Source organism: Sminthopsis crassicaudata, chromosome X (genome assembly GCF_048593235.1).
Source record: "Sminthopsis crassicaudata isolate SCR6 chromosome X, ASM4859323v1, whole genome shotgun sequence".
NCBI classification, from domain to species: Eukaryota; Metazoa; Chordata; class Mammalia; order Dasyuromorphia; family Dasyuridae; genus Sminthopsis; species Sminthopsis crassicaudata.
Window position 1 is genome coordinate 10,925,907 of NC_133623.1, and position 24,808 is coordinate 10,950,714.

General features: G+C 46.2%; 3 protein-coding genes across 5 annotated transcripts in view; 1 reads left to right on the top strand and 2 right to left on the bottom strand.

Moving 5' to 3' along the window:
* The window catches only part of CENPI (centromere protein I), a 58,296-nt gene extending 57,218 nt beyond the window's left edge, over window positions 1-1,078 (bottom strand). The window contains exons 1-2 of one of the 3 annotated variants that reach the window (XM_074277054.1): window positions 903-1,039; window positions 244-387 (exon numbers count right to left, since the gene is read on the bottom strand). Coding sequence is in view for 1 of the 3 variants with exons in the window: in XM_074277053.1 (XP_074133154.1) it covers window positions 903-1,063 (161 nt within the window). In the remaining 2 variants the exon portion in view is untranslated. Of the gene's footprint in view, window positions 1-243; window positions 388-902 lie in introns of all 3 variants that reach the window. The other 2 variants (XM_074277055.1, XM_074277053.1) reach the window with 2 other exon arrangements.
* XKRX (XK related X-linked) overlaps window positions 909-24,808 on the top strand; it is a 67,730-nt gene continuing 43,830 nt past the window's right edge. Inside the window, exon 1 of the mRNA XM_074277057.1 lies at window positions 909-1,048. The gene's annotated coding sequence lies outside the window, so the exon portion shown is untranslated. The remainder of the gene's footprint in view (window positions 1,049-24,808) is intronic.
* On the bottom strand, window positions 7,365-15,734 carry TMEM35A (transmembrane protein 35A). Its single transcript, XM_074277086.1, has 2 exons — window positions 15,455-15,734; window positions 7,365-9,427 (listed from the first exon to the last, which is right to left on the bottom strand). The coding sequence occupies exons 1-2, from the start codon at window positions 15,572-15,574 to the stop codon at window positions 9,053-9,055; spliced, it is 495 nt and encodes a 164-aa protein (XP_074133187.1). The 5' UTR covers window positions 15,575-15,734; the 3' UTR covers window positions 7,365-9,052.

Sequence of the window (24,808 nt, forward strand, 5' to 3'; positions counted from 1 at the left end):
GCGAACAGGAGAGACAGAAGAGAGGAAGAGGGAGAGACAAAGATTCAGAAAAAGAGTGTGAAAGAACAGTGATGTCTGAGTTTCCATGACACTATTTCAGATTTTCTTGGCAGAGAAACCTGAGTAGCTTATCATTTCCTTCTCTAGTTCGTCGGACAGAAAAGGAAACTGAGACAAATGGGGTGAAATGACTTGACTAGGGCCATACAGCCAATATGTGTCCGGACTCAGATTTGAACTTACGATAATGACGATGAAGATTAAGACCACAATGAACACGAGGACGAAGATGAAGATGACAATGAAGACAAAGACGAAAATGAAGACGATGATGAAGAGGAGTCTTCCTGGCTTCCGTCCCGGTCCTCCATCTACTGCATTATCTAGCTGACCACAGGAGGGACACAGCAAACACACAAAGGAAAAAGTCATGTGTGAGGACCACTTGGGTGGAGGGCGACTCGGTGCCGCCGGAGCTCCCTTGCCTCCAAAGCCCGAACTCCCCCCGGGCGCCGGGCTACAGAGAAACTACAAGTTTAGTGGCCCTTTGCCGGCTGACTGGAGCAGCCTGGGAAGCAGGGGGCGCTGGGAGACCAGCTCAAGCGCGCCACACGAGAGAAAGCAATCCGATTCGAGGAGCAAGTGCGAGGGCGGGGCGAGCAAAGGGGAGGGGCGAACGCAAAGGCGGAGGCGAGCGTCAGAGTCACATGACTCGTAGGCACGTCCTCGCGCACGGGATGAGGTGGGGGGGTAGGTGCGGGGAGAGAAGTTCTATCTCAGTCAGCTCCACCTTCCAGACGCTGCGGTCGCGGCCGCCCCCGTCCCCGCCCCCGGCCCCTTCCTCAGTAAGACTCTCCCCCACTTTTCCTGCAGCAGGTAATGGGAAACTAGGGGTAGCTTACCTGAGGGCCAAGTGCCAGCCCCGGCCGCCCCAAGAACTCTTCCCGCGCCGACTCTCGTTTTCGAAAGTGAATCCCGCCCTGCGCAAGGCCGGACGTTCAAGCCGAGACCTCCGAGGGGCGGAGCGAGCGGCGAGCGCGCTTCCTAGGTAAAGTAGACTCATACGCAGGCGTAGAAGTCGAGCATAAGCTGGAGACCCATTGCGTAGAAGGCACCGAATGGGTCGGTTTGTGGTCTCTGATTGGTTGGGACTCAACTAGCTTAACTCTGATTGGTTGCGGCCCTCCAGACTACGGTTTTTCGAATGTTCTCAAAATATGGGCCTGGCGCAAACTCCCTCTAGTTCGTTTGGAAGTTTAGTAGCGGGCTTTGTCCATGATTCCTTCCCCGGTTTATTTTCCAGTAGTTTCTCTCTTTCATCCCCAGTCTTCCCTACTACCTACAAATACAAAGCCCATGTCTCCACAGTTCTATAACAATAACAACAACAATAAAGATAATAATACGCTCCACCCCCAGTCTCTGCTATCCCTTCGAGACTGTCGGTACTCGGGTACTAAACCCTCAGCAGTCAGGCTTCTGACGTCATCACTCAACTGAAACTGCTCCTTCCAAGTTAGCAATGATCTCTTAAGTGTCAAGTCTAATGGGTTTTTTCTTTCTTTTTTTCTTTCTTTTTTTTATTGAAAACAAAGTCACTTTATTATAAAATTTTTTGACACTATATATGCATGAGTAATTTTTTTTATAACATTATCCCTTGTATTCATTTTTCCAGATTTTCCCCTCCCTCCCTCTACTCCCTCCCCTAGATGACAGGCAATCCCATACATTTTAGATGTGTTACAGTATAACCTAGATACACTATATGTGTGTAAATCCCATTTTCTTGTTGCACATTAAGTATTAGATTCTGAAGGTATAAGTAACCTGGGTAGATAGACAGTAGTGTAAATAGTTTACATTCACTTCCCAGTGTTCCTTCTCTGGGTGTAGCTGTTTCTGTCCATCATTGATCACCTGGAAGTGAGTTGGATCTTCTTTATGTTGAAGATTTCCACTTCCTAATGGGGTTTTTTCAATCTTCATCCTTCCGGACCCCTCTGCAGCCTTTGACGTCATTAATAACCCTCTGTTTCTCCTGTCTCCCCTTCTCAGGCTTCTTTACTCCCTAATTGTGTTTATTCTCCTAAGCTTCTCCCCTGAGCTTTACCAACTCTGGGTAACCCAGTTGAGTTCACTTGGGTTCAATCCTTTCTACATAGATCTGTAAATCCAGCCCAAATTGGCTGTTGGATACCTCAGACTGGATCTTGGGGAAACACCTCAAAGTCAGAATGTCTAAAGCAGAACTCATCATCTCCACCAACTCACCCAAATCCACCCTCTTCCAAGAGTCTATTTCTGTTGAGGGCATCACTGCCCTCCTACCAGGTTCATGATCTCAGTATTCGCCTGGACCCCACTCCTCCCTCGTTCATATCTAATAAATTGCCAAATCCTGCTGTTTCAAACTTCCGACCCCTTCTCTCCATTCAGAGCCGCGACCTTAGTTCCTAATCAGCATCCTGCCTCAACTCTTGATACACCAGTCAGTCCTGTACATTGCACACATTTTCTTATCACCTGTTCGGTCAACTCTGTGACTTCCTGTCAAGATAAAATACAGACACCTCTGTATAGTTTTTAGCATATTTCACAACCTGGTTCAGGCAGCTAAGTGGCATAGCAGATAAAGTGCCAGGTGTGGAGTCAGAAAGACTCCTCTACCTGAGTTCAGACCTTGGATACTTACTAGTTGTGTGGTATTAGCCAAGTCACTGAACCCTGTGTGCCTCAATTTCCTCATAATGAAAATGAACTGGAGAAGGAAATGGCAAGCCACTCAGTGTCTTTGCCAAGAAAACTCCAAATGGAGCCACAGAGTCACACATGACTAAAAAACACAAAAAATCAACAGTGAAAGATTTGGTAATTCTGATCAATACAATGATCCTCACAGTTTCAAGGACTCCTAATGAAAAAGTGCTGCCCACCTCCACATAGAGAACATGAAGGACTTAGTAGAGATTGAAGTAAGTATATATTCCTGGGCTTTTGTTTTTCCTTTTGAAATATGACTAGTGCAGAAATAAGCTCTTCATTACTTCAAATGTGTATTGTGATCCTTGCCTTCTCGATGGCTAGGGGAAAGAGTAGAGGAGGGAAGGAATTTGGAACTGAAAGTTAAAATAAAAATTTAAAAATATGAGATTCTTGAAGGTAGAACTCATCTCAGGCTTTGTAATTGTGTCTAACACAGTGCCTGGCGGAGAGTAGTTGCTTAAATATTTTTTGATTGACTAAAATCCAAAGGCCTCTGTAACACCGTAACACAGTAGTCTATAGATTGCTGTTAGTCTATAGATTGGTCTCAGTAACATCCAAGTTCAAATTCTGCTTCAGGGAACTTAGTTGTGTGGCCCTAGACAAGTCATTTAACTTCTTTATACCTGTTTAACTATCAGTCATATGGGGACAATATTAGTGCATAATTCTCAGGGTCATCATGAAGATCGAATGAATTAACATGTGTGTAGCATTTTGCAAATCTTAAAGTGGGATATATATGCTAATTAATACCGTTATCCTATAACTCTTGCTGTCACTCTCCAGTTAGTCTCTGCACTTCCTTTCTTCTGGCTCTAATCCATCTTCTGCATGGGAGCCAAAATGATTTTCCTTAAATTTATCCCTCCTCTCAGTAAACTATTACATCCTGGAGCAGATCTATTTGCTCCTCCATTTGGCTCTTCTCCAGGCTTGTTACCCATTGACTTTACAACCTAACTTTTCTGTCCCTCACAGACAGAACTCCCTTTCCCAGCTTTTGTACACATTGTCTCCCACACCTGGAATGTACTCCTTTCTCACTGGGGCCTCTTCCTTCAATGCTTAATTCCCTTCAATGTTCAGTTCAAATTTCACTTTTATTTTATTTATTTATTTATTAGTTTTTATTTTATTTTATTTTTATTGAGGCAGTTGGGGTTAAGTGACTGGCCCGGATCACACAGCCAGGAAGTGTTAAGTGTCTGAGGTCAAATTTGAACTCAAATTTGACCTCCTGACTTCAGGACTGGTGCTCCATCCACTGCACCACCCAGCTGCCCCAAATGTCACCTTTATTGAGAATTGGACAGAACTAGGAAAACAGCATACACAAGGATAGAAATATTATAAAAATAATCAATGGTGAAAAGACAACTCTAATCAACACAGTGACTGTCCACAATTCCAAAAGATTCATGATGAAACATGTTATTCATGGACTCCAAGTGCAGGCTGAAGCATATTTTTTTTTCTTTTTGAAACATGGCTAATGTGGAAATTTGTTTTACACGATTACATATTTCTAATGGGTTTTACATTTCTTGCCTGCTTAATAGGTGGGGAAGGGGTCAGTTGAGGGAGAGAGTCAGAAATGATAATAAAATGAAATGGAAGCCAAAGCTCCAAACACACTTTCGTGCTGCAGACCTGTTTAAGAGAATTAGTGAGTTAGCTCTAGATATATTCTTGGTGGAGAAGAGTGGAGGTAGTATCCAACTTTAGAATGGCAGACAGACGAGGTAAATTGGTCCCATCCTGTCACTGTACTTGCTTGATATTCTAGAACTTGCCAAATGTGGACCCTTCTCTGGGATATGATGGATTCTGTTTATTTAAGCTGAGATTTTGTCTTATTTCCAGCTAAAGAACTCATTAAATCTTGTATTCTAATCTGTAGAATTTCTCCAATTTCTATTTGCTGTTTTGCTTAGATAAACTAGTTTACTCATATTTGCCATTTGTGACAGTCTGTTGTGGAACCGTTGTTTGATGGGAAGAAACTTAAATATATACCATTTTATTCTGAACTTCTTACCTCCTTAGTTTTCCAATATTTGAAAGAGGAAGAGAGAGCTAATTCTAGCTCAGTATTTCTCAAACTGAAGGAAAGGGTTCCGCGGAGTGATGTTCCAGGGGACTGCCTTCCCAAGCCCTAGGAAGCATCCTGGCAGGGCAGGAGTTGTCCTTGGGGTTCCTCCCTTTCTAAGAGCTAGGTTAAAGCTCATCTCATCTGTATTCGTGTGGCCCCTCCTTGTGTCTTTAAGTACAGATGGTCCTTGTGGCCACAGAGATCATGTTTATATGAAACTTTTCTTGATTCCCTACCCCCCCCCACTAGGTGCTGCTGCGGCCCCTTCCCTCCGAATGTGCTATATTTAGTTTTCTATATTTTGTATTTATTTATCCTTGTACAGGTTGTTGCCTCCATTCCAATATAAGCCCCTTTAGGTCAAGGGCTATTTGGTATTTGCCTTTTTATTCCCAGCACCTACCTGGAAGATACTAGTAGGCACTGTGTAAATAATTACTGAGCCAAATCAAAGGAAGTGGAGGCTGGGTCTGCCTCCTCTTTAGAGAGGGGGTTCAGCTTTCTGGGCACAGGAACCCACTAAGCCGGGGCTAAAATGTGGGAGCATCTGTTCTATCAGCAGCTTGCAAGTAACTGGCTCTTGGTAAATACAGCTTTGTGACATGGGAGGGGTGGGCTGGGGCAGGGATAGGAAAGGGATGTATCTGAACCAGAAAGTGAGCTGGGATACAGACCAGCTGTTAGCAGAAAGAGAAATAGTGTCCTGAGGAGGGGAAAGAGTGACCATTTTGGAATCGGGCATTGGTTTTGAATGCTGGCTCTGCCTCGTCTTACCTCACTGAATGACATCATCAGCTTCCATGGGTTTCCTGATCATTTCTCTATAGTCAAGTCTCAAATCTATGCATCCAACTTTCTCTTTCCTGAATTCCCATTCCCTGTCACCAACTGCTTTTTGGACATCTTAAGCATCTCAAACTCACAGTTGGCTAAAACAGAACTCATATTTCCTCCCAAATACTCCCCTTTTCCAGCTTCTCTGTTATCACCAGGAGCACCACCATTCTCCTGGTCATCTAAGCCCCAGTTTCATAAACTGTGGTTTCCAACCCCATGGGGGATTTTGTAACTGAATGTGGGGGGGGGTCACAGAATTCGGATTTATTATCAGTAAATGTTGACTTGTATGCCTATTTTCTATACCTATATACCTGGGAATGTGTAAAAATTTCTTGGGTGAAAAGGGGTTGCGAGTGAAAAAAACTGAAGAAGTCCTGCTCTGTCTAAGCTTACAATATTGGTATCTCCCTTTCTTCCTCATTCTCACTCCATGTAGCCAGTCATTACCAATTCTTGTCATCTCTCTTTTCACAACGTGTCTCATATTTATTCCCTTCTTTCTGTTCACCCAGTTAACACCACAGTTCAAGCCCTCTCCTGCAGTAGTCTCCCGATTTGCCTCCCTACCTCAACTCTCGCCCCATTCCAGTCCTTTCTCCCCTTGCCTGCCAAAGTGGTTTTTATCAAATAGAAGTGACTGTAAGATCCTCTATTCAGCAAACTCCAGTGTCTCAGTATTATTTCCACAGTCAAATACTAAATCTTCTGTTTGGCATCCAGAGTTCTTTATAACACAGCCCTTTGCTGCCTTTCCATTTTCGTGTGGCCTTGAGGAGCAAGAAGGGACCTTTGGGTGAGAAGTGAGACCTTTAGTACCTAGCTCGGTGCTAGGACTTGTCCCAGACTCATATTCTATGTGGACATGAAGTTGGTGGTACTGTTCAATAGGAACTGAGCGAAGTTTGAACCCGTTCTCCTCAGAAGACAAGGACAAAGGGAAACGTTTGTACATTTGTTATTGCATGTCTTCAAATGAAATATCCTTTAGTAAATGGAGCTAGAGCACTATTCACTGGTACCGAAGAGAGTGTGGGGGAGGAAACAACTGGTGGGAGCTCGAGCCAGTGGCAGCAAAGATATCCCTAAACCTTTTAGGGTCTCCCTAGAATACCGAGGGGTAGATACAGCTGGCCTTGCTCCAGAGAATTAGGCCACAGGACTGTGTTGCATATGGGGACTCAAACAAGATGGATGGAGAGAAGTTTCCTCAGACCCTCATGATACCCATAAAATCCTCAGGGGGAGAATTGGCTCACCTGGCTCTTAGTATTTTCCATATACGCTGTAGTTATATGCATCTGTACATGTTATCTCTCCTGCTAGAATGCAAGCTCCTTAAGAGCAGGTACTTTGTGGGTTTTTTGCCTTCTGCCTGACTGGACAAACCCCTGCCTCCCAAATGTTGTTGTTCTGCCCTTCAGAAGGTGCTTTTACATGTGTTATCTCTGGAAGATGTGAATACTTTTGTAATGGTTGAACTTCCTCAAGGTGGCAGACTGAAATTTTCAGTTGGCACGAAGAGCTAATCGAGGGGGAATTATATAACCTCATATGATATGAAATGATTCTCCTTCCTCTTTAGAGGTGTGTCACAGAAGAGCTGGAAGCCTTAGAGAAGGCCATTTCTTCCAGAAATTGAATATTAGCCCAGACAGTCTCCTTCAAATGTCTAAAAGTTTATTTGGAAAGAATGAGACAAAAAGGGGAGAGGGAAAGGAGCCATTTACCAAGAATGGTGATGCTTTTTCCAAAATGACAATCCCATTCTTCCCCTTGCCTGGCACAACAACCCCCAAACCATCGAAAACAAAACTGGTTTGCCAACATCTAGCAAAGCAGCAGTTTCTATCAAAGGAAGCAATTTCTTGGACTGCTCAGCTCGATCATCATTTTTTCAAACACTCCCCCTTTCTAATGAAGAGAGATATAGATGTAGGGATGGGTCAGGACGCTGCTCCTAGTCACAAACCTGGACCCAGTTTAACCTCAGTGCAAAATCAGTAAGAAGGGAGCTTCTGTTTGGCAAGAAGTTATAGCTTCGCTTGGGCACTTTGGGGATGAGCTGGGAAGTAGCACAGCTGGGGCTTGAGGTGCACAGACATCTAACAGGCTCACCTCTTGCCCACTCAGCTACAAGAGCAGAGCAGAGCAGAAATGAAATCCTGATTGGTGGCTGAGGAAGCTTGAAGCAAGGCAGCTTTGGGATCAGGAAGATCAGACAACAGTGTCTGGAGAAAAGTTGACTGCTCGGGTGCATTGGCGACTCTGGAATCATTTGGGCTCAGAGGGTCTGAACGGGGGCAAAGTGGTATAACAGAAAGAACGGAATTTGGATCCAAAGGACCAGGGCCAGATCCCAGCTCTGTCATTTAATTCAGAGTTGTATAAGTTTAGACAGATCATTTGAACTTGCAGGGTCTCAATTCAGTTTCCTCATCTGTCAAATAAGGGGCTCAGAATGGAGAATCGTTAACATCCATCCATTCCGGCTCTCAGTCTACAAATCTCTCATTTGTCCATTATGTCAGGATCAGATTTTCTGTTATCTCAAGGCCCCCTTGTTCTAAGGTCACTCGCTATTTAGGCTTTCCGATTTACACAGTGGCTGAGGGAGGAAGCCAATTCATTTTACATCATCCAACACTTCTGATTGACAGAGTTATGTTTGGGGGCAAGATCACTTAAAAGCCCCTGCTGGGAAAATGTGATGTTAAAGCCCAAAGGGAAGAACCAAATCATCTGAGGTCCAATTGTAATACCAGGGGATTTCTAGCTAGAGAAGTCATTCCTGGACTGTGGGGAGACCGGGGAGTTAGGGAATGAGGACGGGTGGCAGAAGAAAGAATCCAGAGTCAGCCAAATGGGGAAAGTGCTGTACGATGTCCGCCCCCACGTGTGGGGCAGCCATCTTGCTGTGTCTCAACCTTTGCTAGAATGCACCCGGTACATAAAGTGAGGATTTTCTCTAGAGGATTAGGCTGAGACCAAAGCCTTGTCCTCATGCACTCCCATCTATACACATGTAAATCAAGCACGCATCTCCACATGTACACTGTTCCCCCACAAACAGTACTTGCTGGAATCTTTGCCACACAAACACCTGAGAAGTAATCTTACACACATGTCCATGCAACCAGATGGAGGAATGATAAAAGATGGTGGGTCTATCGTCAGGTCAGGAGCTAAATGTGGGGAATAGGGAAACACAAACACGAGGACCATTATGTGGCATTTTAGGTCCCCCTTTTCCACAAAAGCAATTAAGAAACAAAAAGGAACAGAATGCACTGAGATCTTCCTGGGCTACTCAGAGGGAGCTGCCTGGAAGGTCCACCATGTAAGGCTGCTTCCTTATGACACTTTGACCTTGACCTTCTTGTGGGGGGCACCCTGCCCCTCACTGGCCCTGGAGGAGGCCTTCCGCTCAATAAGCTGTTCCTCAGGCTGGCGGGCAATCAGCAGGCGGCAAGTGAGCAAGATCCCAAAGACCAGGGCATGGGCATATCTCTTGAGGGGATCACCGACCAGCTGGTGGAAGAAGAGCACAACCAAGACCAACAAGAGGAGGAAGAAATTGGCAACATCTTTGGGACGGCCGGGGACCACGGTCATGATGATGCCACAGATCACTTCGAGGGTTCCAATGCTTTTTCGCAGAGCGATGGAAGTCACACCCATTTTCTTCAGCAGCGGCAGGGCCCGGACATAACTCTTGTAGGCACGTTTCTGGAATGGGAAAATCAGAAGGCAGCCATTGTAGCAAATCTGGACTATGACACAGGAATGGAGAAAAGTGCCATCCAAACACAAATCGACTGCCACACAAGCTTAGCTCCTATTTTCCATCTCCCCACCTTGCCTTCCAAATAAAAGGATTGTAACTGAAATAAAATTGCCAATAGACTGACTAGAAGAGAGGGCAGCATGTTGGATTATGAAGATCAGCCTTGCAGTCAGGAATACCTGGGAATATCTGCTGTCAGAGTCCTACTTTTGACACACATTGGCTATGTGACCACAGTGAAGAAGGTTTCTGAAACTGGATGTTATGATGCCACATGGGGGATACAGAATTAGGATTTCTTATCAGGAAATGTTTGATTTGAATATCTGTTTTACATATCTATGTACCCATAAACATTTCTTGGATGGAAAAAGTTTAAGAAGTCTTACCCAAGATTATAAATTGCAAACCAATTTCCAAATTTTGTATCAATGAAAGAATTTCTTATTGCAGGAGCTTCTTATACTGATGAAATCATGGGTCGGGTATATATAGGAATGTATTTGTGTACTTGTACTTATGTGTGTGTAACAGAGAGAGAGAGAATGAGTGTGTGTCTATGAGAAAGAGTACGGGGGAATGTGTGTAAGAGTATGACTGTATGTGAGAAAGAGTATGAGTGTGTATGTAAGATTATGAAAGTATGTGAGAAAGTATGAGTGTGTGTAAGTATGAATGTATGTGAGAGAGTATGAGTGTGTGTAAGATTATGAATATGTGAGAAAGTATGAGTGTGTGTGTAAGAGTATGAATGTGTGTGTAAGATAATGAGTGTAAGAGTGTATGTGTGTAAGAGTATGAATGTATAAGAAAGTATGAGTGTGTATAAGATTATGAATGTATATGAGAAAGAAATGAGTGTGTGTATGTAAGAGTATGAATGTACGTGAGAAAATATGAGTGTATGTGTGTGAGAGTATGTATGTAAGAAAATATGAGTGTGGGGGTGTGTAAGAGTATGAATATATGTGAGAGAGTATGAGTGTGTGTGTAAGATTATGAATATGTGAGAAAGTATGAGTGTATGTAAGAGTATGAATGTGTGTGTAAGATAATGAATGTATGTAAGAGTATGAATGTATGAAAAAGAGTATGAATGGGTATAAGATTGTGAATGTATGGGAGAAAGTGAGTGTAAGAGTATGAATGTATGTGAGAGTGAGTGTGTGTGTAAGATTATGAATGTATGTGAGAAAGTATGAGTGTGTGTGTAAGATTATGAATGTGAGAAAGTATGAAAGTGTATGTAAGAATATGAATGTGTGTGAGAAAGTATGAATGTGTGTGTAAGAGTATGAATGTATGTGAGAAAGTATGAAAGTGTAAGAGTATGAATTGTGTGAGAAAGTATGAATGTGTGTGAGAAAGTATGAGTGTGTATGTGTGTAAGAGTAAGAAAGTATGAGTCTGTGTGTAAGATTATGTATGTATGTGAGAAAGTATGAGTGTGTATAAAAGTATGAATGTATATGAGAGAGTATTGTGTATGTGTAAGAGTATGAATGTATGTGAGAAAATATGAGTGTGTATAAAAGTATGAATGTATATGAGAGAGTATTGTGTATGTGTAAGAGTATGAATGTATGTGAGAAAGTATGAGTGTTTGTGTATAAGAATATGAATATATGTGAGAAAGTATGAGTATATGTGTAAGATTATGAATGTATGTGAGATAATCTGAGTGTGTGTGTAAGAGTATGAATGTGAAAAAGTATGAAAGTGTATGTAAGAATATGAATTGTGAGAAAGTATGAATGTGTGTGTAAGAGTATGAATGTATGTGAGAAAGTATGAAAGTGTATGTAAGAGTATGAATTGTGAGAAAGTATGAAAGTGTATGTAAGAATATGAATTGTGAGAAAGTATGAATGTGTGTGTAAGAGTATGAATGTATGTGAGAAAGTATGAAAGTGTATGTAAGAGTATGAATTGTGTGAGAAAGTATGAATGTGTGTGAGAAAGTATGAGTGTGTATGTGTGTAAGAGTAAGAAAGTATGAGTCTGTGTGTAAGATTATGTATGTGAGAAAATATGAGTGTGTATAAAAGTATGAATGTATATGAGAGAGTATTGTGTATGTGTAAGATTATGAATGTATGTGAGAAAATATGAGTGTGTATAAAAGTATGAATGTATATGAGAGAGTATTGTGTATGTGTAAGAGTATGAATGTATGTGAGAAAGTATGAGTGTTTGTGTATAAGAATATGAATGTGAGAAAGTATGAGTGTGTGTGTAAGAGTATGAATGTTTGTGAGAAAGTATGAGTGTTTGTGTATAAGAATATGAATATATGTGAGAAAGTATGAGTATGTATGTAAGATTATGAATGTATGTGAGATAATCTGAGTGTGTGTGTAAGATTATGAAGGTATGTGAGAAAGTATGAGTGTGTGTAAGAGTCTGAATGTGTGTGACAGTATGAGTGTGTGTAAGATTATGAATGTATGGGAGAAAGTATGAGTGTGTGTCTAAGATTATGAGTGTATGTGAGAAAGTATGAGTGTGTATAAAAAGTATGAATGTATGTGAGAGAGTATTAATATGTGTGTAAGAGTATGAATGTATATGAAAAAGCATGAGAGTGGGTATGAGAGTATGGGTGTGTATGTGGTGAAAATATGAGTATGTGAGAAAGTAAGCGTTTGTGAGAGAATGTATGTGTGTGAGAGAGATATCTCTGTGTGTGTGTATACTGGCTAAGCATTCTGAAATCCTTTCTGACACAGGAGTAGGCAAAGCAGAGAATATGGCACTGTGGTACAGGATACCTGATTACCATTCATTAAACTGATCCTTGTAAGCCACTTTCAGGGAGGCAACAAATTAATTCAAGGTCCTGAGTTCAAATGGATTCGAGTGTGACCTTAGGCAAACAATTTCATCTCTCTCTGGGTCTCAGTTTCCCCAATTTCAAAACAAGGATCCAGTGGCTTCTGAGGCCCTTTTATTTGAAAATCTATGTTCCTGTGACCCCAAAATGTGTTAGTGCCAGCTGCCAGATTCACACAACATTGGAATTCCTCACAACCCTTATTCTCCTGAAAATTAAAAGACAACAATAAAGGTGTCATAGCATGTAATGATAACAGTATCATCGGGAATTCCCTGACGACCTGACGAGGAACTTGGGATAATTTGGACGAGGATTTTTTGGTTGCACTTTGCCTTTGTGGTGTCCATAAAGATTGAAATTATTTGCCAAACGAATGGTGTCAAGGAGATTGCCTGGGAAATGTTTAAACTGCTCGAGAGAGTAAGTTTTCCAAGCATCTACCAACATATCATTGCTGTCATTCTCATTATTAATAGCGCGCACTTCTAGTGCTTTAAAGGTTACAAAGGCTGCTGCGTCTTATCTCGTTCGATCCTTTAGAAATTTAGTTGAAATCACCAAGAAACGCCATCTGCAAACTGTGCCTATCTCCTGTGAAGTAAATGTTTAAAAGTGTCTTCTAGGCAACGCTTTGATTAGCCTATTTCTTGTTACTGTTTGTAATTGGAAATAATGAGCTTGCGTGCCTTTTCCAGTAATAGATCATTTCACTTTTCCACTCCTTCACAGTGTCCTGGTCTCCAGTAAGGTTGTCTAATGAAAGGCATGTTGCACTAGGTGGCCCCCTAAGTCCCTTTCTGGCTCTGAGCTGCTGAGATTTTCTAGAGGGTCCTGCCTGTGAAAGCCAGCGAACGGGAGAGGGTTTCTGGCCACGTTCCTAACGATAATTTAGCCTTCTGTTTGTCTGGCGCCCGACGGTCTTCAAAGCACTTTCGGTGTCCCCTCTCTAAGTTGATCCCTATGAGACCCTTCTGAGGTAAGGCAGAAAGGAGGAAACTAAGGTACAGAGGTGCTCAGATACACGAGCAGCAAGTGGCAGTGCTACCTAGGAATCTCTGTGGGGATCAAGAAGGGAAAGAAATCTAGAGAGAATCTGCCAGGGGGACACCTGGATTTAGGGAAGGCGAATTTCAAAGGGCTCAGAGGGAATTTAGGTGGCATCCCCATGGACTAAAGTGCTTCAGGGGCTGAGAGGGAGAAGAAAGTCTAGAGACATAAAGGGAAGCTGGGATCTGAGTATTGAGCTGGGTGGCAATGGGCAAGGCCCTCCACACAAGCAGTTTCCATTTACAAAAGAGCTAGTGGGGAGGTGGTAGGTAGCAAGGCCAGGGCACCGGGGCCAGTCTGATGAAATCGTGGCCATGTCTCCAGCCTGACTAGCTGGCTGTCCCTGGCACTTCCTAGTTATATAATGTGGCCAAGTCTTCCGATGGCTGGGATCCTCAGCCTCATCTCCACCATGGGCATGGGGATGCCTGTGTTCTCCACTGGCTCGGTCGTGTTGAGGCGGGCGGGAAGGGGGGCATCTGTAATGCTTTGGCACAGGGTCGTCAAGATCCCTCCCAAATGAGCCACTTTGCTTCTTGCTAATGGCCAGTTCCTTGGATAGAGATTGGGCTTGGGAGAGAGGAAAGTCCCTTCGAACCCCAGCCACCATTAGAGATGAGCGGGAGCCCGCTCTCTAGCCCGTCCCATGCTTGCTTGCCCCCACCACAGAGGCAGATCTCGGGCGTGACCCTACAATAGCATGGGCTCAGGTGTGATGTGGTTTTATTCAGAATTACCGACCAAAATGTCATTGGATGCCCTCAAATTCATCAGTGTCGTTCGTGTGCAGGGGCTCTGAAGGCATCCTCCAGAGAATGTGTGCTAGTCTCCTCCAAAGCCACTTCCCTCCCTGAATACGGGGAGAAATTCTTTTCAGCCCCCCAGCCAGAGGCGGAACTAGGGCAGGGCAGCAGCTCTTTGCTCAGGCACTAATATTGGGGGTGGGGTGCGCTTCCTACTTCTGGTAGTCTAGAGACTGCTGTCCCTTCCCTATTGGCTGGAGAAGCTGGGCCCCAGGAGAGGGGAAGGGAGTGGGGGCTGTGAGCTTGGCGGATGGAGGGGGGATGGACCGTACCCACAGTTGGCCATCTTTAATGTGGATGCTGCTGCTCCACCGCCCCCCCAACTGTTTTTGCCCCAGGTGAAAAAAAAATCTCTGCTTCTGTCTTCTTTTCTCCCTTTCCCCAGTCCCTAGCCTAAGCTGCATGGCCCCCCCCATCCAACCCCACCCTCTGGGAGCCGGGGCTCCGATTGGAGCAGTCAGGTGCGGGGGCCAGTCAGCCCGAGTTGGGATGAGAAGGGGACTGAGAGGCAGGTGCTGAGAGAAGAAGCCAGAAAAGCCTAGAAACTTCCATGGCATTTCCTGGTGCGGGTCCCCCAGCACTCCTTTCCTGGAAGAGCCAGCCAACCTCCAGAGTGGCAGACGCTGGCCAGCCTGCCCCCCGTGCCCATTCCCCGTGCAGGTCTGCAAGAGCCCTGGCCTCTGGCACCCGGGGAAAGAAAGTCGGGCGGCCGGCTGTCAGAGCGGAGACAGAAGCAGGCTCTGCCAATTAGCCTCCAGCCCCGGGAGCTGGCTAAGTGAGCTCTCCGACAGGCCCCGCCAGCCCCAGAAGCGGCACCCAGGGGCCCGTCCCCGGCCGTTTGCTCCCATGCCCGGTGTCTGGCCCCATCCTAACCCCGGAGGAGCGGACCTACTGCCGCTGCTCTCTTCCCCTCACAGATGAACTCTCGGGCTCCATCCCTCAGGAACCGGGTTTCTTCACCGGTTCCCGGAGCTCTCTGGTTGGGGAACGGGGGGCCGTTTGGCCCCGGCCGGGAGTCCCGGCTCAGGTGCTTCCCAGAGCAGAGCATCCCAGTCTCAGCGAACGGAGGACCAGGGGTTGGTGGCCCCTCCCCCCTGCAGCATTCGAGCCCTCCGGAGGAGCTCCCAGCCGAAATTCCCCTTGCATGGCTATTCCTGCTGCAAAGTTGTTGGGGAGAAGGGAAGAAGGTGACATTTCAGGGATGGGGATGGTGAGATGGGAGGGATACGGTGCTCCCGCCGCCAAGCAGCATGCCCCCATGAGCCCCCAGTGCCCGCATTTACCATCTCACTGTAGGCATCCTTGCTGAGTCTGGGGGTCAACTTGATGGTCCCCATGAAGACAAAGAAGAGTCCCAGAGCCACGGAGAGGGCCACGATGGTCACGGTCCTGGGGGAGGCCATCTGGGACAGGAGGGGCAGATCCTCCCGGATCCTTTCTCTTTGGGCTCCCCGGCTGGACCCGAGCCAGGCAGTAACCACCGGAGGGGTGGAGGCAGGAGGGAAGCTGCCCAGCCAGCACAAGCAGCAGCAGCAGTCTGCTAGGCTGCTGGGAGGATGACAAAGAGAGGAGGGAGCCAGGGAGAAACACGAGAGCTGGAGATTCCACTACCTCGGGTGCTGGGTCCTAATGCCCCACCCAGCACAGGAGTCAGGACAGAACGCCAGCCCTGGTCTGGACCATTTTCTCTAAGGACGATGGGTGGCTTGGGGAAGGGGAGAGCTGCCGAGCGCACCCGAGCCCAGGGCTGAGATCCCTTGCTCTGCCATTTTCAAGGCATTCCTTTGGGATTATTGGGCTATAGGATTTTGGGGATGGATGGGACTTGAGAAATCCACCCGACTGCCACCCTGCCCACCTCCAGCCCAACACAGCCAAGTCCCTTTTCGGACAGTTTTAATCATTAGACCATCCTTGTTGGAAAGGAGAGGAAATCCGCCTCCCTGGGACCTCCAGGAACTGCCCTCGGTTTGGGCCTCTGGGGCCAAACAGAAGGAAAGCCTTTCCCACAGGAACGTGGAAGATTTTCCAATATTTGGAGACTGCTTGCGCCTGCCTCCTTCCTCCCCACTTCTCTATCCCGTCTCCCCAACACGTACCTTCCTTATTCTAGGCTAAACCTTCCCAGTCCCTTCAACCATCACCATGGAGTCTTCTCATGATCTTGTCTGGATGGGAGCCAGCTAGAGTCCAGCCACCAGACTCTCATGATCCACCTGGCTTTTAGGGGCTTCCAGGGTACCATGTTGACTCATACTGAATGTAGAGTCTGCTACCCCCCCACCCGCCTTTTCCAACCAAGTAGTTGCCTAATCTGTCCCCATCCTCTCCTTTCCACGGTGTCTTCTGCTCTTTGTCTTTCCCTTTATTTTCTCCTTTATCTCTCCTTTATTTCTTTTTCCTTTACGCATGCATTAGGCCTGACAAACATTTCTTAGCTTAATGGTGACACTCGGGGCTAAAGAGATCACTGACTTCTGCCAGACAAAGCTTTTTTCCTTGTTATTTTCCAGTTCAAAATCCTTCTGGGCCTTCTCATTATCTGCAGGATAAAGTCCAAACCCTTTAGCCCAGACTTCCAGGCTCTCCATAATCTGGCATCATCTGCCTTACTAACCTTATTTCCCTTCACTCCTGAGAATCCTCTGCTGTAACTAGACAGGATTACCCACGTCTCCCCCTCCTTGTGCCTTATGCTTTCCAGCTTCCCTGCCTTTGGTCTTGATGTGCCCATATCCTGTAGTACCTTCACTTTTTGAAATCCCACCCATCTTTCCAGGTTCAATTCGGATGCTACCTTTCTGAACTAGCATGAGCATCCTGGCTGGAGTGATTTCCTTCCCCCCCCCCCCATCTTTTATTGGAGCTCTGTTTCCATTACTTATATAACAAAGATACTGCCTTGTCATATCTATTTGCATGTTTTTCTCTCTCCTCCTAAAGTGTTTGAGGGTGGGAACTGATTCTTCTACTTCTTATCACTGTGCTAGTGGCCAGCATAATACTTTGCACATATTTGGTGCTAAAAAAGATATTATAGAATGAATGATAGATAAAATGCAAACAGCTCTGAAAAGCGAGATATTACAACTTGTCTGTCATTTACACTTGGCAGATAGTAAGCACTTGGTAAAATGTTCCATCAAGTGGCACCATGGATAGAGGGCTGGGCCTGAAGTCAGAAAGACTCATATTCCTGAGTTCAAACCTAGCCTCAGATACTTCTTCCATGTATGACCCTGGACAAGTCGTTTCCTCATTTGTAAAATGAGCTGGAGAAAGAAACGTGAAACCATTCTAGCACCTTTGCTAAGGAAACCCCAAACGGAGTATGAACTTTTGAATATAACTGAAATAACTGGGCAAATATCATCTCCCTGTCTGTTTATCATGAATGAGTTAATTTCTTTTGAACAGGGTTAGCTACCCAGTGATGATTTGGATTTTTTACTATAGTGGTTCACTAAACTATATACTAAGTGAGGGAGGAATTTGTATCTGAATCAAAACCTAACATGGCTGAAATGAAGATCCCTTGAAGTATTCAAGTAGGTGCGTTTATCAAATCCTTGACCAGCCCTAAAGATGAGGAAGGTGGGGTCTGCCAGCCAGGGCAAGCTCAAGAGTTTTTCCTGTGTGACCAACTCGGAAAGAAATAAAAAAAGCCGTCAGAGGCAGGGCTAACCTTTCTCTTCCTAGGCTAGGGAGCTCCCTTAACAGCCAGTGACCCAGTTGTAAATCAGGGGAACACTTAGAAAGTTCTTGTCCCCAAGGAAGTCACATGAGTGAGTCAGCTTGATGCTGGGCTTGTATCTGTGCCCTGCTCCCCACAGACAATAGATCCTCTTCCTGAGTACCAGTGGACTGCAAGCTCTGAGCAGAGAACCATCTACAGGCTCTTTCCCCAATTCTAGAAATATTATCTATCAAATGAGATACTATTTACAAAACTCTTAACACGTGCCTGACACTTATAATGGCGCTTGCACGTCCAACTCTTTGTGACCCTGGGCACTACAGCACATCAGTACTGGTCATATGAGGTTTTCTAGGAGTGGTTTGCCGTTCGTTCTCCAGCTCACTTTACCGACTCAGAGTCACACAGCTAGTAAGAGTCTGAGGCCGAGTTTTAACTCGGGTCTTCCCGGCTCCAAGCCCTGCACTCTCTCCACTGAGCCATCTAGCTTCTTACTGGGTGCTTATTGTTTTTCAATTATTTCAGTCATGTTCAACTCTTCATGATCTCATTTAGAGTTTTCTTGCCAGTGATTCTGGAGTGGTCTGCCATTTCCTTCTTCAGTTCACTTTACAGATGTGGAACTGAGGCAAACACGGTTACGTGACTTGTCCAGGGTCACACATCTGGTAATGTCTGAGCCTAATTTTAACTCAGGTTTTCCCGACTCTAGGCCTGATTTTCTATGCCCCGGGTTGCTCCAGTGAGCGCTGGATAAATGTTTTTCTGTATTGCTTCTCCAGATCCTTCCAACCAACCAGCAGTTTCCCCAACAGGAACCTTGGGCATGTTTCAAGCCATTGCATTCGTGCAGATAGCATTTGGGCCCCCAGCTGTGTAGGTGAAGGGTGCCTGGGTGAGTGCCCACTTAGCCCCCTCGCGAAGCAGACCACGCTTTGCCTCCACGTGCCAGCCAGCCAGGGTTGCTGTCTGCCTAGCATGACTCGGGGGCCTGTGGCCCATTTTCTTGTTTTGGTAGCAAGCTCTCTTGCCTTGTGTCCCGTGAATTCCTGATCTCTGCCTCCCCAGACCCGAGCTGCCTTCCCTGGCTCCCACTGCCCTCTGTGTGTTAGCTATATATTAGAATGGCGGCTCCTTGGGCGCAGGAGTTTTACTTCTGGTGCTTGTACATAGAAAGGCCTTCCCAGATGTGCGGGGAGGGTTCATCCGCTTATTCGTGCATCCCTCGGACAGAAACGGGGTGGGACTGGCATGAGGAGAAGGGGCACGCCGCTCGCTGAGAGCAACAGCCCCTAGTGAGAAAGGTTGGAAACCCGGCCGGCTTCTGGGCCAGGGGCCCCACTTCCTACACTTTTTCCTCCCAGGGAAAGTGAGGCGCTCTATCTCCAGGACGATCTCTGAGGGTCCTTCCAGGTTAAAGTGTTTGGGGTCACGCGGGTCTGGATCCCACGGCTCGGGGAGGAGCGGGCTGGGCCGGCGCGGATCCCCGCCCCTGGGCCAGATGCCGGCGTAGCGGCGGGATGCTCCAAAGCCGGCTGGCTGCGGAGGAGAGCGCGATCCGCCCCGCCCCCTCAAGCCTCTGCCTCCTGCTCTGATTGGTTGGTGGGCGGCTCGGGTCCCACCCGCCCCGGGCTGCCCGACTCGGACCGGGCGGCGAGTTTGGGAGCCAGTTCTGCCCGGAAGTGCCAGCTTCCCGCGTGCCCCAGGCCCGGAGCCCAGGGCAGACGTCCCAGGCCACTCGTGGACTGGCCGGTGGCCAGGCGCTGGGCCCACGGGCCCGCTGGGAAGAGGCCGCCGGCGTGCCCGCCAGCCTCCCCCCCTCCCCCGGGACTCCTCCCTCTCCCCCGCCTCCCCGCCGCCTGGGGGCCTTTTCCCCCTCCCCCCCCCCCCCCTCCCGGCTGGGGCTGCGGTGGTGGCTGCAGTGGCTGCTGCGGCGGCGGCTGCGGCAAGTCCGGGGAGCCACGTGGGCCAGCGAGATCCGAGATCCGACAGCTGGATTGGGGGGAGGTGGGGGCGGAGAGCGAGGCTGCTGCGGCGGGTGGCGGGCCTGCCCGGGGTAGGGGGTGGGGGCCAGGGAAGGGAGGGGAAGAGAATGGATGGGGGGGAGAAGGCTAGGAAAAGGAAAGAAGGGAAGGACACGCACCTTTGTTTTGTGCCTGGTACTGTGCTGAGCCCTGGGGGACTGGGTGGGGGGATTCATAGGAGATCCTGAAAGAAGCCCGAAAGCCCCCAGTCTCCGCCCTCGGGAAGGCTCCAGCCCTTACGTGCGTGCTTTTGGTTTGAGGGACATCAGACAAAAATGGGACCCTCTTCCATCCCTACGTCCTATTGGAAAAACAAAAGCCTTTAGCCTCAATGAGTTGTCCTGTCATATTTATGGAGGACAGAGACTATGTTATTGGCATATGGAAAATCTTAACTTGGCAATAAGATCTGTGGGTTATTGTTTTTTTTTTTTTTTTTTTTTTTTAAGTTAAACAACTAATTCAAGTCCCAGGAGATCAAGCCTACTATACGGAGAGAGTTCCAAATTCCCCAGCCCGAGCCCCTCCCCTAGGCCTTTGAGAAGGCTAGCAATTTAGCTATTATACACATGGAGTCATAGGAGATATTCGATATTAGCCATGTTGCAAAAAAGCAAGAAAAATAAAATGAAAAAGTAAACTTCAATGTGCATTCAGACTTTTTTAAAAAATAAATTTTATTATTTTTTCAATAGCAAAAAAACTACCATTTCTCTTTCCCCTCTCGAACTGGAAATGAAAGAAAAACAAAACCCTTGTTCCACACAGATATGTCAGAGTCAAACAGAAGGAATTTCCTCAATGACCAAGTGCAAGAGAACCAAATGTATGTGGGGGACAGATTGCTGTGTCACGCCATACTCTAAATTTCCCTTTTATGGGAAAATAGTCCCGCAGATCACAATTCCCAGATCTGTTCTCCTGGTTCTTCCCCTCTCACTTAGCATCAATTCACATAAATCTTTCCAGGTTTTTCTGACCTCTCCCTACTCCCCATTTCTCATGGCACAAAAGCATTCCATGGCTTTCATATACCGCAAACGGTGGAGCCGTTCCCCAATCCAGGGAGCTCCCTTTGTCACCAATAAACATTTTTTAACTCGTGAGTACTTTTCCCTTTGTTATGCTCTCAGGGATAAAGACCTAGTATTGGTGTTGCTGGATCAAAGGGTATTTGCAAAGCACGCCTTATCTCATTTATCCTCGCCATACCCCCTTGAGGTATGTGCTATTATTATTCTTCCTTTCCAGGCTAGAGCTTAAGTGACCGGCCTAGGGGGTCAAACAGCTAGTGAGTGTCTGAGGTAGAACTTTAACTCCCTTCTTCGGACTCCCAGACTGCTATTCTGTCTCCTGGATCGCTCAACCTAGTTTGCTCAAGTCGGATGGAAACGTGATGTCACTTCTATCCATCCCATGGTGCTGAGCCATTTGACAGCACCAAGGACTTCTAGAATTTGGGGACTCTTCAGAAGCTGTGGCCATTGAAAGAAGCAGAAGTAGATGCCAGCTCATGTTTGCTCTGGGTTGCCTCCAGGGAGGCTCAGAAGGGGATTGCTGCCCCTCCCGGGGCTCTGGAGCTTATGGGTCTGACGGTGGCAGTTGGGCAACAGTTGGTACTGGTGGTGGCCAAGGAAGTGGACTCTGGACCCAGCCCTAGTTACTCTTTTCCGCAATAGCAGATATCTCAAACTCTTTACGTCCAAAAGAGAACGAATTCTCTTCTCTCCCCCGGCCCCACCTTCTCCTCTCCTCGCTTCACTGTACCATTTTCCCATTACCCAGGCTCCCAATCACAGGGTCACGCCCACCTCCTCACTCTCCACCCATCCGAATCATCTGGGCTAGGGTCAAGGTCATTGTGATGGTAATTTCAACCTTCTCGACCTTTCTCCTACTACTCCCCCAGCCATCAGCCTGGGGCAGACCTTTTATCTTCACCTCCGCACATCCACTCAGCTGCGGGAGCTGGGAGGCGGACTCCTCACCTCAAGCTGCCATACAATTCTACAGTCCTCCCCTCTGCTCCCAAAGGGAAGTTCCTAAAGCTTAGCTGCTCTGAGCTCAACTCGGTCATTTCTAGTAGCTCCCTAGTACCTTGGAATGAAATAGAGAAGCCTCTCAGAGCTGCTCCCTTCCTACGTTTCTAGCCTTCCCACCCCTCGTTCTCTCCCACTGGCTGGATGATTCTGCTGCTTTGGCCACCTTGCCTTACACTGAATAGGGTCCTCCAGGTCTCATCACTTTGTCTTTTCCCTGGCCGATCCCAGGGGGGGTCTGGACTGCTCTCTCTCCTCGCCTTGGTCTCCTGGCTAAACTCCTACTTTTGCAAGCAAGCTTTCCCAGTTTGCCTTCCCTGGGAGAGTCCCTCACTTTAGCCCGTGGCTATGTGACGTGTGCCTTGTGACTCCTCCCAGGGAGGGACTGCTTTTGCCTTTCTTTGTATCCTTGGCAGTTAGCACAGTGCCTGGCTCCTAGCAAGCACTTAAAAAAAAATGCTTCTTGCTGGTCGCCTGCCAGCCTGCCTGCTGACCCCACTCGGGACACAAGTCTTCGTGGTTGAATACTCTGACTTCTGGACTTGCTGGCAATCCCCTGCTGCCACCAGACTCTTCCTGTATCCCTAAGATCAAGTTGGATGCTTGCCTTCAGACAATAGATCTTCTTAGCTACTGAAACTTCTTGTTTTTGCCACTAGCTTATACTTTGGATGGGAATCCCTAGCACCCACACATTATCTATCTCTTTGATCTTCCCAACAACCCTACAAGGTAGCCACTGTTGGTATCATGATCTCCATTTTATTGATGTGGAAACTGAGGCTCAGAGAGGTGAAGGCTTTTGCCCGGAAACACAGAGCCAGAAAGTGCCAGAGGCAGGACTCAATCAGTCAGTCAAACATTTCTTAACCCTTTCTATTCTGTGCCAGGCACTCCAGCTGCAGCTGCTGTGAGGGTGGCCATCCCGTGGGCACAGAGCCGGGAAGCCAAGCTCCCTGAGTCCTAGTGCAGAAACCTGTCCCCTCTGGCTCCTGCCACCCACATGGGCACAGTTCTTAGTGGGTCTTGCTCTTCATGATCTGCTTTCTTCACTGCCTCATTTCATGCAAGTCTTCCCATAATATCTTGAATTTTTTTCATATTCACACTTCTCAAAGTTCCAGCACCTCCTGGAGAGGTAACTTTTTTTTGGCAGTCTGGTGAAAGCAATAGACCCTTTCTCAGAATATTTTTAAAAATTTGTATTTGAAAATGTTAAATCTCAATCAGAGGCGAGTGAAAAGAAAGACGTATTTTTCTCCATCCGAGTGCCCAGATGTTCCGAACTCAATCCATAGACCCATGAGACCCCAGGTCTTAAAGGACTCCAGATTTCAGAGAAAATAGGGATGCAAATTTCTCAAGATTAGCAGACATACATAAATTGCAATCTGCATTGATGATGAGAAGACTCACATTGAAGACCTGTCTAGTGCCACACAGCAATCCATTATGGCCACAAAATAACCTTTGGTTAGGGCTTTTGTTCATTTTGTTATGCCCCCTTTTTGTTTTTAAAGGCAATCAGGATTAAGTGACTTGCTTAGGGTCACACAGTGTTTGAAGCTGAATTTGAACTCAGGTCCCCCTGACTTTAGGGTCTATCCACTGTTCACCTAGCTGCCTCTGTTTCCCATTTTGTGCTGTTAGAAATGTTTCTATTATGACTATTTTAATCCATTTAGCTCTTTTCCTTCCAAAAGACAAATATTCATAAGAGTTAAAACCAGTTGTTCACTTATAAACTCTCCACGTTGTTTGTTTCCCAGGTCACCACAACCAAGAAGTTTGTCCTCAAATGTAATTAGGCAGCCTGGGTCTTGGAACACAATTACAGCCTGTTCTCAGAATAAAAAGAAAATCTTGTATTAAAAACAAAAAACAAACAAAAAAAAATCCTTTAGTGTTTTGCTGATGATGCCATAGGCAGGAAATATTGAGGTACAAGTTGACAAGTATTTTTCCAGCCCCAGATTTCAGAATCTGAGAAAGAATGAATGGTACATAGGAATCTTTCATTAAGCTATGACGCTTTCTAAATAGATTAATAATTAGAGTGCTTAAATTTCAGAATAAAAGAGGCACCCAATGAGCAAGATGTGAGTCATATCATCAGGTACTGATTTTGATCTATTTATATTTATTTAAAAACAACAATTACAGAATTTGAGTTTGCTAGTGCTTCCTTTTCACATTGCTGGTGGACCACCTGGACAACAGTTATGCAACCAATATACGATTGAGGTATACAGTGACACCATCCAAATTGAAGTTAAGACAAATTAACAAACATTCTTGCAGTCCCATACTTTTACTTCAGAGGGAGCTATAGAAAGCTCTTGGTTATATAAGCACGGGCACACACATCACACTCGTACACCCACCTGTCGTTTGCATTGGATTTTCAGAGATATCTTTCTGATTTAAGGAGGTATTGGGATAGGATGCAAGCTAGAGGCCCAGGGATGGCCAGAGAACATTAAAGAATCATATAGGTCAGCTGAGAACTCACAATAGGACAGGGACACCCCAGATAGCCCTACAACTAAATGCTTATACCCAACTTCTGATAGAGAAGTGATGGATATCTGATACAGATTGAGAGTGTTTTTTAAAAACTGGACATGGCCAATAAAAGGATTTGCTTTGTTCGACTAAACTTGTTTATAGTGGGGTTTTTTTCTTATTTTGTTAGGTTTTTTTGGGGGGGGGGTGATGTGGTAGGGGGAGAAAGTGGGAGGGAGAGCATGGAGATCTGAAAATAAAATAAATTTAATTTAGAAAAAAGGAAATGCTTATGTAGTGAGGACAAGATGATAAGAAGAAGTCATGGAAGACAGTTATAATCCTGTCCCAAAAGAGATGAGTCCCTTTTCT